This window comes from Channa argus, chromosome 15 (genome assembly GCF_033026475.1).
Source record: "Channa argus isolate prfri chromosome 15, Channa argus male v1.0, whole genome shotgun sequence".
Taxonomy (NCBI): domain Eukaryota; kingdom Metazoa; phylum Chordata; class Actinopteri; order Anabantiformes; family Channidae; genus Channa; species Channa argus.
The window spans coordinates 1,498,562-1,517,629 of NC_090211.1; the positions used below are offsets into that span (position 1 = coordinate 1,498,562).

General features: G+C 39.9%; 1 protein-coding gene across 6 annotated transcripts in view; it reads left to right on the plus strand.

Moving 5' to 3' along the window:
- Positions 1-19,068, plus strand: part of LOC137099455 (voltage-gated potassium channel KCNC1-like) — an 83,533-nt gene that overhangs the window by 37,518 nt on the left and 26,947 nt on the right. For all 6 annotated transcript variants that reach the window (XR_010910752.1, XR_010910753.1, XR_010910754.1 and 3 more), the window contains exons 3-4: positions 451-1,312; positions 8,553-8,765. Coding sequence is in view for 3 of the 6 variants with exons in the window: in XM_067476315.1 (XP_067332416.1) it covers positions 451-1,312; positions 8,553-8,765 (1,075 nt within the window). In the remaining 3 variants the exon portion in view is untranslated. The remainder of the gene's footprint in view (positions 1-450; positions 1,313-8,552; positions 8,766-19,068) is intronic.

The following is a 19,068-nucleotide window of genomic DNA, read 5'->3' on the forward strand; positions in this document are numbered from 1 at the left end:
CAGAATATGTTGCAGTCTTTAGCATGTTAATGTGCCAGTCTGCAATAGAGGATGAACCTTTAAATTGTACAACCAAGTTTTACAGACTTCCTAAACCGAGTGTTATTTGCCTTTTTCACGGTTTGACATCATTTGGATTTGGACTGAATGTTTGGGTTGACAAGAACTAAATTGTTGCTACTGCTATCGGTTAGTTAGAGGCAGGCAGAGATAGTGCAAATGAAAGGGTGGAATTTATTTAGAATCACCTAAAATTGAGTTATTAATTATTCCAGGACTGAAAGTGGGTAAATATTGGCACTATATAGCATAAATGCATGTAATAGTTAGATGATGAAACATGGCAACATGGAATTTTTGGCTTCTGAGATTTACAATATTGAGTAAGTAAAGAATATAAAGACGTAATTGAATCAACTAACCCTCTTTTTTCTTTCTTTAATCCTGCAGATAGTTTATGAGGTGGTCACAGATGACTGGCTGACATATGTGGAAGGCGTCTGTGTCATCTGGTTCACCATTGAGGTGATGCTGCGTGTCATCTTCTGCCCTGACAAGGCAGAATTCTTCCGCAGCGCCCTTAACATCATAGACTTTGTGGCCATCGTGCCCTTTTACCTGGAGGTGGCACTAAGTGGCCTCTCCTCCAAAACAGCCAAAGACGTGCTGAGCTTCCTCCGTGTGGTGCGCTTTGTTCGTATCCTTCGTATATTCAAGTTAACCCGCCACTTTGTCGGCTTACGGGTCCTGGGCCACACTCTGCGAGCAAGTACCAACGAGTTTTTGCTGCTCATCATTTTCTTGGCGCTGGGCGTCCTCATCTTTGCTACCATGATCTACTATGCTGAACGCATTGGTGCCGACCCAGACGATCCAACAGCTGCGGCCCACACCAACTTCAAGAACATCCCCATCGGCTTCTGGTGGGCTGTCGTGACCATGACCACACTGGGCTATGGAGATATGTACCCAGAAACATGGTCAGGGATGCTAGTGGGTGCCCTCTGCGCTTTGGCGGGTGTGCTGACCATTGCCATGCCTGTGCCTGTTATTGTCAACAACTTCGGCATGTACTACTCTCTGGCAATGGCCAAGCAGAAGCTTCCCAAGAAGAGGAACAAGCACATCCCCCGAGCTCCACAGCCAGGTAGCCCCAACTACTGCAAGCCAGATGCCCTGGCCATGGCAACTGCCTCGCCGCACAGGCTAATGGGCAATGTGCTCGGGCCTGGCATGGTGGGATCTGGCAGCATCATGGGTACTGGAGACTGCCCGCTGGCACAGGAGGAGATCATTGAGATCAACAGGGCAGGTGAGTGGTTCATCAGGATGTCGATCATGCATGTGCTAAAGTTTCAGTGGGTCTACAAAATCTGGATATGAGTAAGACAAGGAAAAGCCGTATTATGTTTTTAAGTCAAGTTCAGCTTCCAAACGTAAAGGTCAAAACAAGCACTTTGATCAGCAGCATTTCTGAGTGAAATTCAATCTCAACCAAATTGCTGAGAACAACAGATCTGCATGTTGGGGACAAAGCAAAAATGTGTGCTATAAATCTCAGTTGCTTAGCTTTAGTACCCTCAGATATCTCTAATTCCCTGGACCAAAGGACTTTTCGGTGTGGTTTTCGTATATTCTCCATGTGCATAAGTTTTCTTTTTGGTCCTTTGGTTTCCTCCCCCAGCTTAAAGACATGCAGTTCTGTTAAGTGGTGACTCTAAGTCTGTGCATGTTTTCCCTCAGATACACTGTAAAAATGGAGGAGTAATATTTAATAAAACAATTTGAATTTTACACAATAAAAACTGTCCAGCTAATTTGAATAACATACCTTTGAAGTTAATAATGTTTAATAACTCATGTCTTTTTATATTATATTTACATAGTAAAACCAGAGAATGAAACTTTATTGAATTTCATTTCATGGACATTCTTTAGTTTTAATTGTTAGTTTACTTAGTTAGTTTTAAAATTCCTCTTCTGCCTGATTCACCTAAATGTTAGATGAGCTGTTAGATTTGACTGCACTTGTTGTTTCAGAAACACTTAGACCTCAGCTGTGCTATGCTCTCCACAACATAGCACAGCTATAGGAGAATACGATTCTACCTGAACAATGACATGCACAGATAAATAATCATTAACAGGTCAGCTACTATCAGGTACTGGCCAAATAATGAGAATATCTTCACAAAGTTGATGTATTTCACTAATTCCATTCAAGAAGTGAAACTTGTGTAATGTTTACATTCATTCCACACAGACTGATATATTTCAAGTGTTTATTTCTTTTAATTTTGATGATTATAACTGAAAACTAATAAAAACCCCAAATTCAGTCTCTCAGAAAATTACAATATTACTTAAGACCAATACAAAGAAAGGATTTCATCAGTGCTCTCATCAGCTAATTAACTCAAAACACCTGCAAAGGCCTTTAAATGGTCTCTCAGTCTAGTTCTGTAGGCTACACAATCATGGGGAAGACTGCTGATATGACAGTTGTCCAAAAGACGACCATTGACACCTTGCACAAGGAGGGAAAGACACGAAAGGTCATTGCAAAAGATGCTGGCTGTTCCCAGAGCTCTGTGTCCAAGCACGTTAACAGAGAAGTGAAGGGAAGGAAAAGATGTGGTAGAAAAAAGTGTACAAGCAAAAGTAATAACTGCACCCTGGAGACAATTGTGAATCGAAACCCATTCAACAATGTGGGGGAGATTCACAAAGAGTGGACCACAGCTGGAGTCAGTGCTTCAAGAACCACTACGCACAGACGTATGCAAGACCTGGGTTTCAGCTGTCGCAGTCCTTGTGTCAAGCCACTCTTGATCCACGTTGCTTGAGGTCCAGTGTATAGTTTCCACAGTCAGTGATGGTTTGAGTGATGGTTCCACTGTCTTTTCTGAGGTCCAAGTTCAGAGCAGCTGTATACCAGGACGTTTTAGAGCAGTTCATGCTTCCTGCTGCTGCCAACTTTATGGAGACGCAGATTTCATTTTCCTGCACACAGTGCCAAATCTAGCAGTACCTGGTTTAGGGACCATGGTATCCCTGTTCTTGATTGGCCAGCAAACCCGCCTGACCTTAACCCCATAGAAAACCTATGGGGCATTGTGAAGAGGAAGATGCGATATGACCCAACAATGCAGTGGAGCTGAAGGCCACTATCAGAGCAACCTGGACCGTGCCACAGACTGATCAGCTCCATGCCAGGGCTGCATTGCTGCAGTAATTCAGGCAAAAGGAGCCCAAATAAGTATTGAGTGATGTACATGCTCATACTTTTCATGTTCATACTTTTCAGTTGTCCAAGATTTCTAAAAATCCTTAAGTAATATTCAAATTTTCTTAGATGCTAAATTTGGTGTTTTCATTAGTTGACAGTTCTAATCATCAAAATTAAAAGAAATAAAAATATACCAGTCTTTATGGAATAATTGTATACATTATACAAGTTTCACTTCTTGAATGGAATTAGTGAAATACATCGACTTTGTGAAGATATTCTCATAATTTGACCAGCACCTGTACATATGCTTACAAAACATATTCATTCTCAGCAGCTGTGGTTATCTAATTCTTATAGCTCTTGTTTGGCTACATTGTGTTTACTTTGTGATGCATTGTATTTTCACAGCAAACTTATTGTGTACTTATTATTAACAACAGTGTACCTCCAAAATACCTTAAATAGAAATCATGCTTTTATTTTCATTGCCATTAATTTTATTGCATGAACAAACAATTTAATAGAGTTGAACTTTAGCATTGCCATCAACTCATATTTTATTCACAATAGAACACAAAGAACATATCAGATGTTGAAACTGAGACATTTTATTAATTCATGGAAAATATTAGCTTATTTTGAATTTGATGTGAGCAACATATCTCCAAAACATTGGAACAGGGGCAAAAAAATTGAGCATTTGACAACTAATTAGGTCATTTTAAACTGTTATTTATTACCCAACACCAATACAAATAAATTGGGGAATCAACTGGGAAATTTACTTAAATGGCTTGAATTTGATTGTGTGCTGGAATGTGGTTGTAGTTGGGCAGAAGAGGTGATGATAAATCAGTCACTGTGCATTTAATTGTTTGGACTTGATGTTGTTCTGGACATGTTTTGGCAGGACTGAAAAAGGATTATGAATCAGTTATCTCTTTTTTTCTTTCTCTTTTTTTTTATAAAATTTTTGGCCCCCTCCCCTCGCCCATCATCCCACCCTCACCCTTTCTAGAACACGTTAGGCAGACAATAGAGTGCAGAATAAGTAGCATGAGGAAAATTTAATAAAAGAATGGAATATAGAATTCAAATTATAAATAAAAACATAAGGAGAGCAAGTTATAAATAGAGAACCGCTGCTTCCGTACTTTGAAGGTAAGTCATGAAAAGTTGCCAAATGCTTAAAATCTTTTAGTTGATCCTTTATACTGTACATGCATATGACACATGACTTCTTTAGTCCAATGGTCAGGCACTGGTGGTAAAGGCTCCTTCCATTTAAGCAAAAATCATTCTACTGCCAAGGAGGGAACAGAAGGCCATCGCCTTGGCCTGAGAATTATTCAGAAGACCAATCCTTGAGTGCACAACAAACAGAGAGATGAAGGGAGATGGTTTAAGTTGATTTCACACATTTTTGATAGAAGTCCAATTATACATCTGCAAAACGTATGTAATTTTGGACCAAGTCCAGAACATGTGCACTAATGTTGCGGGTCCTTGTTTGCAGTGGTCACATGTGTGGGTCAAAACCTTGTCTAATTTTGAATATTCTTGCCTTAGACCTTTGGAGATGATGAACAATTTCACATTGAATTGCAGTGTGTTTCAGGCAGACTGAGGATGAGTTCATCTGAAAACCTCTTGTAAATCTTCCTCCCATTTACTTTTGAGCATCTTCGGTATTATCGAATTGCATGTATTTAACACCTCATATATTATACTTATGGCTTTCTTTACATCTGGCTTACATTTATAAATGGCATCCGTAAAAGATGAAGAGGGGCTTAAAGGGAAAGAGTCAGAGTTAGAACAGCTGCTGGTAGCTGTAGAAGTGAGTCATAGGGATGTTAAACCTTTGCACCAACTGTTCAAATTAACTGAAATAACTGTCCGTGTTTTGATGATATAATGAAATGATACCATACTCTGACCATATTCCAAAAGCATCACCCATGTATGAGGGGACAAATATGCTGCAGAAAATATATCATTAACTGAAGAGTGACCTCTGAACTGATTCCAGATTTTGTCAGAGTGCAGAATCATGGTAATCCCATGCCTTCTGCAGTTTATGTTTCCGGATCCATGCCTGTCTCTTGTTCCCGATTTTTCTTTCTTCTTTTTTAATCTTCTTTTTAACTCCTCTTTTTCATTTTCTTTTTCCTTTTTTCTTTTTACTTTAATACTTAGAGTTCCAAATACTAGGTAGTTATTGAAGTGGCCTTACAAAATTACAGCTGTCAAGGTTTCTCACTTTCTCATCATACCGATGGCAAAGGGTCAGATTTCAAGCACTGAACTGATGCACGAAATGTGTATCTAACTGTTTTGAAGCTGCAAATAACTTGCTGATGTCCTCATTCTTGCTAGAGCAGAGTGCACTAAAATAGATTTTAATTTAGAATTGGATGAGAAAGCAGGGGGCCAAAAAAAAAAAAAAAAATGCATTAATTTCTCCACAAATCCATCTCTTTCCTCTCCCAGTCAGATGCTGCACCACCAAGGTTGACATGTTTGGATAATCCTGGACTGTGTCTATATAGATATACAGTATTTTCTGCCTGTTGAAACACTGATCCAGTCCATCTCAGCTTTGCTCTGCTCTGCTGTTTTAATGGATATGTCCATCATCTGTACTTACACAATAATGTGTGTGTGGGCGTATGTGACTTGCCTCTTGTGGTGCAGTGTAGTGTGTGACTTTTAAGATGATTATAACTATATATAAATACGATAAGTCTTGAGTTACTACAATGACTGACAACAAACTTACATTTAATCAGGGTGTTTACGAGTGTGTGTTTCTTTAAATACTTGAAATACCGTAGTTCCATATTCATTATTGCACATCTTGTGTTCCCTCTGGTTTTGCACATCTTTAGAATTAACTCTATGTGTCTGCAAATTCAATTAAGTTTTTAGAGGGAACATAAGTGTATCATTATGCTGCAATGCAATTTTTTGAATGAATGGAGTCGATTTAAGAGGTCACGAAAAAAAAGCAAGTTGCATAGAAACATTCGGGGGGATATAGAATGTAATAAACTGTCATGGACCGCAGTTCAAAGTGTCCCATGTGTGGTGAGGCTTAGGCATCTAGTCTTTTGTTTGGAGAAAGATTCTAATGGTGTTTAAATGCAAATATGCACATGTGTGTGTGTGTGCACTGTTGCACTGGTTTCTATTTTAGGCCAGTCCACAACCTTTCTCAGACTATAACCATGTGCTGGAAGAGTTGAAACCCCAACACAGAAAGTTTAATAATGCTGTGTTCAGACCAGCTTAATGGTGTCATATACTTGGTGGATAAGAAATTCATTATGTAAAAGATATTCTGTCAATTTGATTCATTTGGACCCTTATGTTGACTTCAGCTACACCTTTTAATACATTTTTGCAAAGACAGAAGACTGTGGTTTCTGTCCCTCATTGCTTAGTTTAGAAGGGTGTTCTGAGAGTGAGGGGATATGGTTACAGTGAGCGAGACCAGTCCATCAGCTTTTCAGCTTGAAAAACACCGTCTATCCACCTCTCTGATGGAGGGACTGTCCCACCATTTCTGCCAAAATCTAGCATTCACTTCTCATGTGACGATGACAACTGTGTAACGGTCAGAGAGGAGTCCACTCAACAGCTTTCAGCTTGTCCCTTCCGGGGTCGGCACACATTTTTATGCCGGATGCCCTTGGCACCAAGGTAGCGTTCGGTGACTGGGTGGGGCCACACGTGCTGGGGTGGGATACGAACCCAATGTTCTACTCACTGATCCACTAGGCCCACTACTCAATTCAAAGTCACTGCTAAAGTCATAGAGTAAGTGAACACTTACCCATAAAATGTCCTTGTATCCTCATATTTGAATGGTATCACATCTGTGTGACAGCCACTTTGCACTGTGCCTTCCAATATGGCCTCCTTGCAATCTCCTGCCATAAGTGTGTGTGTGTGTGTGTCCAGCCCGCTGGCATGTATCTGTGACAGTTAAACAGTAAGTCATGTCATATTAAACTTGACAGCTGTGTTGAAATCATCAAATACTGCTTCCCCTGTAGCCTCTCTCTCTCTCTCTCTCTCTCTCTCTCTCTCTCTCTGCTTGCTCTACTCCTTTGTTCAGTTAGTCTTTTTCAAGTCTGTTAAATGTTGTGTTTGAGTGTGTGTGTGTCTACAGCCTGCTTTTCTGCAGTGTGTTGGTCATGTGATCAGGATAACTATCATAAGGCACTAATGTTCTTTACACCTCTCTCCTCTTTTCTCTTTTCTTCTGTCATTTCTCCATCCTCTCTTTTTTCACTCTAATTTTCTTTTCAACTTCTGCTCTTTCTCTCTTATCCCACATCTTTCACCTCCCATTTTCCCTCCTCTGTTCCTCTCCTTCTCTATCCCTTCACCTTGTTCTCCTCAACCCAACCGTCCCTGCTTCTCAATGGATTTTCCTCTCATCTCCTCCTGTCTCTCCACCATTATTCTTCTCACCTTTCACCAATCCTCCCTCTTGTTCTTCTTCCAATTGGTAACTGTTGTATTCCTGTTGTTTATGTTTCCTCCAATCATTTTTTTAATCTATTATTGCTTCTTGTCATTCCTCTTTCTTCATACCTCTCTGTTTCATCCAACCTCTTCTCTCCTTTGTGTCCCACGTGTCCTCTTCTCCTTCATCTTTTTTATCTCTTTCACATTTTCTTTCTTCCTTCCCTCCTATACTTTCTTCTGCTCCCTTCCTCGTGATAAATCTACTCTTTTCCTCTCACCATTTATCTACCACCGTCTTTGTTCTATCTTCTCTTTCTTTCTTTTCATGTTTTTATCCTATTCCCTCTATTTTCTTTCATTTTCTCACCTCCTCTGTCCTGTTTTCTAATTTCCTCTGCTGACTTATTCTCTCCTCTTGCCTCCTCGCCATGTTCCCCTGTTTCCTCCCTCCTCTGTTGTCTTCTCCCCTGATTGCTTCATGTTTCCTTGTCTTTTCTTCTGTCCTGCCCTTCCACCTGTCTTCTCTCCTCTTTTCTCCCCACCTTTCCTTTTCTTTCCATGTTTCCTTTTTCTTCTCCTATTTCTCCATTCCTCTCCTTCCCGTCCTTTCCTCTCCATGCCTCCCGTCTCCTGGCTCATCCTCTCTTCTCCTGTCGTCTCTGTGTCTCCTCTACTTTTTCCTCTCCTCCATCTCCTTTCTCTTCCATCTTTTTCTTTCCCTTTTTCCTTCTACTCTCTTTCCTATGACCTCTTTTTCTCCTTCTCTGTTGCCTTTACCCATTATATTTCTCTAATATTCACCACCATTATTTTATCTTCAACTCCATCTGTCCTTTCGCAGATGCCAAGCAGAATGGTGATGCTGCGGCCAGTGCGGCAGCCTTGGCCAATGAGGACTGTCCGACTATTGACCAGGTCCTTGGGGACGAGCGAAGCCCAGCCACTGGGGGGCTTGGCTCCACCACTAGTCGTGAGCGCTACCCACACGACCGGGCGTGCTTCCTGCTGAGCGCCGGGGAGTTTCAGCGCACAACGGATGGGAACGTCCGAAAAGGTAGGAGGGCAGAGGGGAGGAGGCAGAGGATTGAAGGGGTAGGAGGAGGAGGAGGAGCGATACTTGAGTGACAGCAGCGGGCTGTCGCTTAATGCATGGTCTTGACTGACATTTACCGTGTGTGGTCGGCAAACACAATTAACACACACACACACACATGTAATTGTCAGACACATATGTTAATATGTACAGAGGCTGTATAAATAATAATGAAATAACAACAACAGAAAAATGCCCTTTACAGTTATTGAGCCTTCAGAATGTGTCATCTGCAAAAACCCACAGGTACAACAAGAGTTCACCATTCAGACAACAAAACAACATTTAAAAATAAAAGTACAAAAAAAAAACCCAAATATTCTTGACACTTAATAACGTAATCAACACGTTCTCCCTCTCCCCTCCACACTCTCCTGTGGCACAAAGAACATATCAATATGCACCGAATGCTATTGATATTTCATCGAGTGATCCTGCTCCTTCACACCTTCACACTACAGCTGTAGTTATCCTGCATCTGTACTGCAGAGGTACGGTGCTGCAGAGGCTGCTGCCGCATGACCATCTGCAACTGATGTTAAAGCACAAATGTATTCATGACAGTTTCCAGTGTGAATTGTGGTGAACTGAGTTCAGTGTTCAGATTCTGTCGCCCCCGTCACTCAGCAGATAAGGAGAATACAACTCTGGTCTTAAGCAGCATTGTGTGTTCATCCAAGCTGAGTATATAAGGTTCAACTGTTTCATTTCAAAATATTGGTTATTACTATTATTATTATTATTATTGATTATTAGAATCATACCTGGACATTTTGATAGAGAGAAGTCATACGGTTCAGATAACACTGTTCAAATAAACATGTTTTTTGGACAAATGGACAAATGTCAAGCAAGGAAAATATTTTTATTTGCTTACCTAGCTACAATATTTTTACTACAACTATGCTCCATAACTTAATGTGGAGAGATGCTTAAAGTCACAGAGCAGCACTGACAGTGGTGCAAAAATATTCATTTGTAAATGTTTCTGATTCAGGCTCACAATTCTAACCAATCAGGTAGTTTTGATTACTTCTCTTTGATTAGTGAGGTTTAGATCATTAGGTCATGAAATAAAGTAGGTAATTACATTATTGACATCCTTATGTTTTTTTTATTATCAAAATAATAGCCCTATTGCTTTGTTATTGCTAAAATTTTACAAATATTACCACCTTTACATTGATATCACCTTCACTTTATCCATCCATCCATCCATTATCTATAACCACTGTCCTATTTAGGGTCACAGGGGGCTGAAGCCTATCTATGTTGTCATTGGGTGATATGTGCTCTCTACACACTCTCTCTATAAAATACTGATATTAGAAAGATTATCTGTAGAGTGAAGTGCTACTGGTACTTCTTTTTATCCATCTTACCATGATTACTCAATGTTAGGGGTGGATGTAGAGAGGCTGCCCATTGACAATAGGGTCAGAGGTTTGCGCCCGGCTCTCAACAACCAATTGTGAAATAGTCCCTGGGCGAGACACTGAATCCCAAACAGCCCATTCCACTCCCTCAGTTCTGGTCCCAAGCCCGAAAAACATGGGGGAGGGTTGCATCTGGAATGGCATCCGCCGTAAAAATGTGCCCAATCAACATGTGGTCCGCTTTGGTGACCCTGAACGTACGGGATGAAGGACAAAGACACCCCGATGTAAAGTCAATGTTTTTTTACTAAAATGCCTGTAGTTTTGCAAACATTACACTGCACATGATCGGGGAGCTTTCACACCCCTTAATATGATGGGATCAGTCCACGAAATCAATGTGAGACTGACGCAGACTATATTAAACTATATTAGATTAATTTAAATTATACTGGACAGAGATTCCCAACCTTGGTCCCAGTGCTCTGATAGTTTTCTAGCTCTCTCTGCAATAACCATTTCTGATTACCTGGATCAGGTTTGCTCAGCAATCAGAAGCTGGAAGATACCAGCTTACATGAAGCTAATGGGTATGACTGACTGAACACACCCAAACAGCATGTAATCAGCAGTGTAAATGTTGGAAAACAAGCAGGACAGTGTTCCCTAGAGGACCAGGGTTGGGATCCCCTGGATAACGATACAACATATTCAAACAATTTTTAAAAAGTGACTTATTACCAATAGATGACACCACACCAGAGGAGAGATTATGTGTTTTATGTGCACACAGACGTTCAATATAAGGTGAGGTAGAGCACATGGCAACATGCACAAGTTGTGATATTAGTGGAAGGACAGTACAGTACATTTCCGTACACCCAAACCTTAATCCAAGTTTTCTCAGGTTTAGACACTAAAACAACAATGTTTTAGCTTTACCTTGTTTTTAAAGCGACTTTACAGTAAGAAAAACAGAGAATATCATAAGCTGCATTCCAAGTCATCCCTTCAAATGTATCATTCCATGTGGAATTCCTTGTTTTGAAATGAAACTTTTTTATGTCCTTCATGTACCTTTTGTATAACTTTATAATTTCTAATCTGATCTGGCAGAACAGACAGATCTGATGTGTCTTCCTGTTCTCAGTCATCACACCAGGCTTCACCATTGTTCTGCTGTCTCTTTCCTCACTCTGTCACTCTATTTCCCTGTTTTTCTCACATTTTAATGCTGAAAATCATGAAGTGTTCATTCTTTCTCTGTGTCTCATCCTCCACGCTCTCTTCTGTCTTACTTCATTTGCTTTTTGACCACCTCCGCTGTATTTCCATTTCTCTTTACCCTGCTCTCGTCTTACTTCGTCTAATTTTTCCTATATCTTCTACATTTTGGTGTTTGCTCTGTTCTCTATAATATTCATCTCTCGTTTGCTTTTCACTTTTCTATCCCCATTACTTCCACCATCTCGCCTCTTACCAAATTGACCTGCTACCCCCAAAATAATGATCTAAATTTCTCTCAATACACATGCACTGCTAGAGCGGGGTCTCAGTGTTCACTCCACCTACTTTTGGCTTTGGCTCAGCCCATAGAAATAGAGGTAAATCTTCCACACAGCAGTGAACCAGACAACCTAAAGTCACTGGACCAGACAAGATTAGATTAGAATAGGCGACATTAGAGTAGTTTAGACAGATTTTTTAGGTTTGATGAGATTGAACTAGACTAGCCTAAAACAGACTAGAATAGATTAAATTAGATAGACGAGCCTAGACTGGACTAGTCTATCATAGACTAGGCAAACTAGACTACAGTACTGCAGTACACTGCCCTAAACTACATTAGATTAAGTAACATTTGATTGGAGTACAATCAATCAGACTAGACTAAATTTGCTTTTGTTACAACATAGTGTGATTTGACTTGATCAGATTGGAAAAAATGGAAACAATCCCCTATTGACCTATTGTGTGTTTAATGTGCACAGAGACATTCAATATGAGGGAAGGTAATACGGTATATGGCACATGCACTATATTAGTAGAAGTACTGCAAAGTGGAGTACGTTTCAGTACAATCCAGAGATTCCGATGTGGTACTGTATATAGAAGAAAACACAGTCTGTGGAGTCCCTAGCCCTCCCTCCAACTAACAGACACACACACACACACACGAGCGTGAGCACACACACACACACACACACACACACACACACTTACACACCAGCTAAGTATAAAATTGCATGCAGATTGCTTGTTACTCTAAAGCTTTTAATTGTGTTCCAGTATCATACACCAAATAACAGTGTTTTGCGTGTGTGTGTGTGTGTGTTTGTGTGTGTGTGTGTGTGTGTGTGTGTGTATGGGGGGGGGGGGTTCAAAAGTCTTGACCTAAGGGTTTATTCCAATTAGCACCAATTAACAATCAATTACTACTCTTTTGTAATAATTATTTTATATTAAATAATTATGATGAAAGCGTAGTGTATGATGGCTTTTTTGGCTTAAAGTTATCTAGTGTTCATTAAGCTATAATTAGCTTTATGCTGCTGCTACATCTCAATCCTGGTTGTCTCGCTAAATGAATGTAGCATTAAGCTACAGTAATTACAAGCTCCCAAACATTTAGATTAAATTGCAGTTGCAGGGAAACACATCCTAGTGCTTAACCACAGTAAGTGAACACACTGTGTGAGTATGACTGTGTGACTAAATGCATGGCTCTATGTACTGTTGGTGTGTCACAGACAGAAATATGTCTAGAAATGTAAACATATTAATGGGGGTGTGATCTGGCCTAAAGGTTAAAGATCACAGTACAGGTCCATTTCTTATGCGTGTTGTTGCTGTTGCTATTTTGTTGTTGTGTTACTGTCTCCTTCCTCAGGGTTGTGTCAGGTCATGCGTTTGTACATTGGCTCTTGTTGGTCCGTGTTACACTATCCATCTGTCTGTCTGTCTGTCTGTTTCTCCATTTTTTTTTTGTTTGTTTTTCTGTGTGTACGTCTGTCCTTTTCTGTGTATGTCTGTATTTTGTGTGTAGCTGTCTTCCCCTCCCCCTGCTCCTCTTCTTCCTCCTCCTTCTCCTCCTCTCACCCGGTCTCTTCTCACTCTGGTACTTACAGATAGGCGGGGGCGGTGGGTGGGGCAAGGGAGTAAAAACACTCACCGTTAGTGGACCTGATGATACCACGGCTTTGGTTCGCAGATTATACAGTCAGAACGTCACTCAAAAGGAATCCATTGTTTTAAAAAACACAAAATCCGAGTGAAATGTTATTTAAAATGAAAATGCGAATCAGAACTAAGGAATAAAGGGGGGTTTGCTTTTGTTTTGGAACGAGTGCCAGAGTGAAAGTGACTGCTGCACACTGGTTGGCTTTTTGCCCCCACTTGGCCAGTAAGAGCTGGTTGCTGATTGAATGGTTGAACACTTTCCTCTGTTCTCTCCTCTGGAACTGAGCTCAGATCAGTTTTTACAGTGCAGCCCACAGAGAGTAGTGTTCAGTTTAAAAACACACATGGCTCCAACCATTAGGTGCATCATGGGGGTTTGGGGCTGATCTGATCAATCAGGCAATAATTGTGTTTTCAATTTACAAAAACAAAAAAAAAAAAACTTTTTCAAATGGAAACACCGTATTTTGCAGCTAAGTTGTGTCTGGCTCTCTGTCAGGCTGGGCTGGAACACTGAATGCTGTGGTGCTTCGAAGATCTACAGTGAAACAGCTTTTTTTTAATTTCAACTGCAAAGATGGATCTAGTAGTTTCTTAGACAAAACAAGAGACAGGTGAGCAGGCAGGGAATAAAAATGACAGACAAACTGTTTAACTTACAAAAAAAAAAAAACACATTCGTACACATCAAGGTAAGTGGTAGAACAACTTCGAAGGACTTTGGTGACTACTGTAGCATTTTGGTGGCACTCCTTCCTGTGCTGTGATGGCGATGGCCTCTTCGCTTCCTCTTCTCTGCGCTCAAAAAGCTTCAACTCCCCTGGATAAAGAAAGTACCTCTGTGGAAACTCTGTGCTTCATTTATCCTCTCTTAAATCATCTTTCCTACATTTTGCAGCCCGTCAAGTTTTTTTGGCGAGATAAATCAAGCACACCTCAAGAATTCACAGTCGCACGCATTTCAAACCGGTCGCTGGGCTTTTGCTTCCAAAGTGCCATCAGGGCTCCCTTCCAATATGTCTACACTCGTTTTTCCTTCTTCCCTGCCTCTCTTGCTGACATTGTTACAGATTGTGCTGGAGTTGGATGGGATTAATTACAGATCTTAATGTCACTGCTGTCACTGTAATGCAGTGGCATCAGATCTGTATGATGGGCGGGAAGAACGAAAGACTTGAGCATTTTGCAGGCATCTGAAAGGGCAGCACTGTATTGTAATCTATCTATCTGTTTATCTGCTGGTATTTCCCATGAGTTTTTCCACCTACCTCACTGAGACAGTTTTTGCTTTAGTAAGTTTACTAATGATTCTGTCTTACTTGCCCATCTTTTGATCATATTACCCATCATTCCTCCTCCCTCTCTCTCTCTGTCTGCCTCTTTCTCTTGCGCTCTCTTTTTCTTTCTGCTCTCTCACTTTCTCCTCTTCTCCCCACTGTTGCTACGGAAACAGTGTACAGGGGAATTCTGGGACGTGGTGCAGCAAAGCATTTTGGGTCAAGGCTTGGTGTTGCATTATTGATCGACGAACCAAACTTTATGGATATACTCAGAAAGAACTGATAACTCATGGACACTAAGCATATAACGTGTAGGCCTCATGTTTTTAAAAGTTCCTTTGACTTTTACAATTATACAATTCATTTATTTTCTCACTCACAAAGAGAAGCAAGGTTAGTTTGATTTACACAGGCAAGTCCTTCAACAGAAACAACAAAAAGACAGTTTAAGCTACAGTATCGAACTTTTTCTAAATCGTGGTTAATATTAATGAGCTATGTATACTGGTACTGTCAAAGCCTCCTGTGACGCAGCCTTATTCAACAACACTGGCAGCAGTGCAGAGATTTTCACCTCAAAAGGTTTTTGAGCAATGTTTGGCCTTCTGACCAATCGTGGTGGAGCAGGGAGAGGGAGGGCTGGGCACGACGGAGTGGACTATCATCAGTTGTCCCCCCCCATTGCTGAATCACTGCTATTCAGTGCTCTTCTCTTCTCTTCAGGTTAAATTAAGATCGTAAACAGTAATTTACTAAATAAGTGAGTAAAAACGAATGAATGAATGAATTGGAGAGCACGGGTAGCTGTGCTAATGCTGGATTGTGAACACTAGTGAGAAAGGAGTCAGTTCAGTTTGTGCTAATCCTTATTAAAACACCTGCTTTGGATGTTAGCACGTCATTCTGTTGTTATCAGCGCAGCCTCATAGCTATGGGCCAGTAGGTGCCTGCACCACATGCTACAGTAGCAGGCTCAGTAGGTCATTACCGTGCAGTATTATGCAGAATAATATGGAGTTTTATGGAGGTTTAGGTACAAAAGAGTCCACGGTTTAACTAAAGTTACAATGTTATTTAACATTACTGAAAACAGGAAAGAAACCTTATCAACTCAAAGCAAAATCCGGTGCCAAAGTCTAATCATGGTTGATCTGACCTTGCAATGCAAACTTTGATACTAAATGTAAAATATATCATTTGAATATGTGGGTGGGTGTGCAGCATTCCTGCAGGCCTGCTGAATGTATCCACTGACAATAAGTATGACCTTTGTTATCTTTAGGCTATTAAGCTTATTATTTTCCTGCATTTCATATTTTCACCGTTCCTCTCTACTAATAATTGTGCAGCTTCTTACGGTTTCTGGCTGAATGAAAACAGGATAAATGATCAGAGAAGGTGCTGTGTCTAGAATTAAAAGAGGAGAGGGAGAGAAAAACCTGCAGAGAAGTAGCTCTAGAGTGAGCATTGGTGCAGTGCTGCTAGTGCCTCCAAAGGCCAACACTGCACATTACACCCTCCTCCCAACTGCATGGGTTTCAAAGACAACACACACACGCACATACTGACACACACACTCTTTATTGTGATACGGTACACGTCTGTCTCCTCTTTCACTTGGAAACCTAATCAGTGAGTGGGTGGGGGTTGAAAAAGGGAATGATATGTTACATTAATCACTCCCTTACTTTGTATTTCATCCAGTCTCTGACTGCCATCCTGTCTCACCCTGTTTTTTTTGTTTTGTTTTTTTTTATTCTGCCTGTCCTTCCTATCCTTGTATTAAACAGGAATGGGATTAAGTTTCTTCATGGAAAAACAGATACCACTGCCCTGAACTAAGTCTTGGGGTTTTCTTAGAGGCTCTTTACGTAGGCCTACATCCGAGTGCTGTGCTCTCCAGCTTCTTTCTCACCACCAGCACTAGATCTTCTCCAAACATCACTCTGATTATCTCTCATTCATACACATTTACACATACACATTATCTCTTATTCACATCCCTTCACTTTTCTTTTTATTGACCCTTTCTCCAGCCCTCAATCAATGGTGTTTTGGCTTGTGTTATTGGTGGTCAGAATCCCCTGGGGGCCTGATTTATTGGGTCAGGGGGAGAATCAAGTTAACCGAATAGATTTGGCTTTAGTGATTCTAAGTAATGATCCTTTAAAACATGTGAAATGTGTTAAAATGTCTTTAACCAGTCATTACTTCCGCATCAGTATTGTATATGATTATGACCTTGGATTTGCTCAACTGGAGCCGAGCAAGTGGGTAAACAAATACTGCAAAAATGCCCCCAAAGTGGAAGAAATGGTCCTGTATGATACCAATGTTATACAGTGGGGCCCCACAACCAATCATGCATCAATGTTCTCTGCTGATATCAGGTTTCTTTTTCTCACCCAAACCCCCAAGCTCATCAAATGTTAAATATCTTTTTTTTTATTTCAGGCTGAGATAAACAACCTTAATGTGGAGAAGTCCAAAGCTTGACAAACCACTGGGCCTAATTATTGCTGCTAAGGAAACCGTTCTTTTGTAGCTCCTTTAGTGAAACATTTCTTTCGGTGCAATGGCAGCTACTCGTGCTTCTGTGAGTTGCGTTCCACCATTCCAGCATCTTAAGATTTCATTGTTTAGTCTTAAAAACAACTTTTTAATACATATTATTCACTTTCATTCACTTTCATCACAACTTGGTTTGCATTCAGTTGCTTTTAATTACTGTATATTTTCCCATACAAACTGAATTGTGTTTGTTCCAACAGGACCTTCAGTGTTAGGTAAATCATGGTGGTAACTGTTCATGTTTGCCTGCTTCACTCTTAATGTGAAATGTGCATCTCTCCTTGCAGATTCATAGTGTTTATGACATAGCAGTGAGACACTATATGTTATCATCTCTTTCCTATATTTTGATCTTGCTTGTGTGTCTTTCTTCTTTCTCTTTCTTGTCACTTCCTCTCTCAGCCGTGAATGAGCTATGTCAGCTATCACATACATACTACATACTGTATGTGTATGTATGTATGTACTTGATGTATTGGTAATGTTATTTATATTGTATTGTTATGTCTGAATTTGATGCAAATATTATTTCTAGACAATCTCAAATCCACATGTGGTTTCACATGCTAATGTTAAAGCAATGTGTGTGTGTGATCTGATTGAAGATTAGTAAAAAAGATTAAGATAATCATAGAAAATAATCAGCATTTTTCTTTGAACAGAAACACATGTTGATATGTTCTTTGCATGCTGATTGTTGCTGAGATAATATTTGCTCTGGTTGTTCACTATTTGTCCCCTTTCCCACCCCTAAACCTTCCCTTTCCTCTTTTTTCCTCATGCTCTCTCCTTCCCTTCCCTCGGCCTCTCTGCATTCCTTCTTCCACCACAACCCTTTCATCAATTCCTTTTGATTCCAGATTTTGTTGTCCTATCCTCTATAACTATTTCATCACTGCCACAGCCACAGATTATAGATAAAATGAGCATGTTAACATTGTTACATTTGAAAATCCTAAAAGTTTTTTTTGTTTGTTTTTTTTTGGAAGCATGGATATTTTATTACTATTTCTCTAAACAAACCAAAAAAAAAAAAAAGACCAAAACCAAACATTCATCGTGAACTCGGCGTTTTTGTATTTTGATTTAATCGTACACGTACACCATCACGCTGCTCCAGATTTTCACTGGAGCACCAAAATGTGAATTGCTATTAATCACCAAGAAATCCAGTTATTCTCATTTTGACTAGAATCACTAAAGGTATAGTGTCTAGCTGTTTTAGAAGGTTCAGCGTGTTTGCAGTTTGAATTTCTTAAAAAATAAAACAATAAATATGTAAAAAGGAGTCTAATTTACATAGAGTTAAATATTTTTCTAGGCTCAGTTCTATTTTGGTAGTTATTGTATAATAAATATAATAATCATATGGTTCCATTCAACCATCACTGTTTTTCTCCTTTCTAGTGTCAGATTAGCGTTGGACTGTAATGTAATATAAATACCTCTCACACTTATGCTTGAATAGTAAGTTTTATAGGATTTTATTTATTGTGACTTTCTGTAATTTGATCATAACTAATACCTGAAGGGCTGCGCAAAGCAGACAATAGAAGAAGACAGGGGAGAGGAGAATGGATTGGCCCATGAGTCGCATGCTTAGTTAGGGTTAAATTGCAATGGCAGCTATGAATATTTTGTTTTCATTAAAAATAACAAACTGAACAAAATGTATTATTAAGTATTCGGCATTCACGATGAAAATGTTTACATTCATACACACACACACATTACTGTATGTAGAAACATAAAAAAAGAAAAACTATACATAAATGTATGTATGTATATAGATATAAGAAATAATGGTCATTTCCCAAGTTCTGTGGGGCAGACACATTAGCTTTTTCCATCCCATTC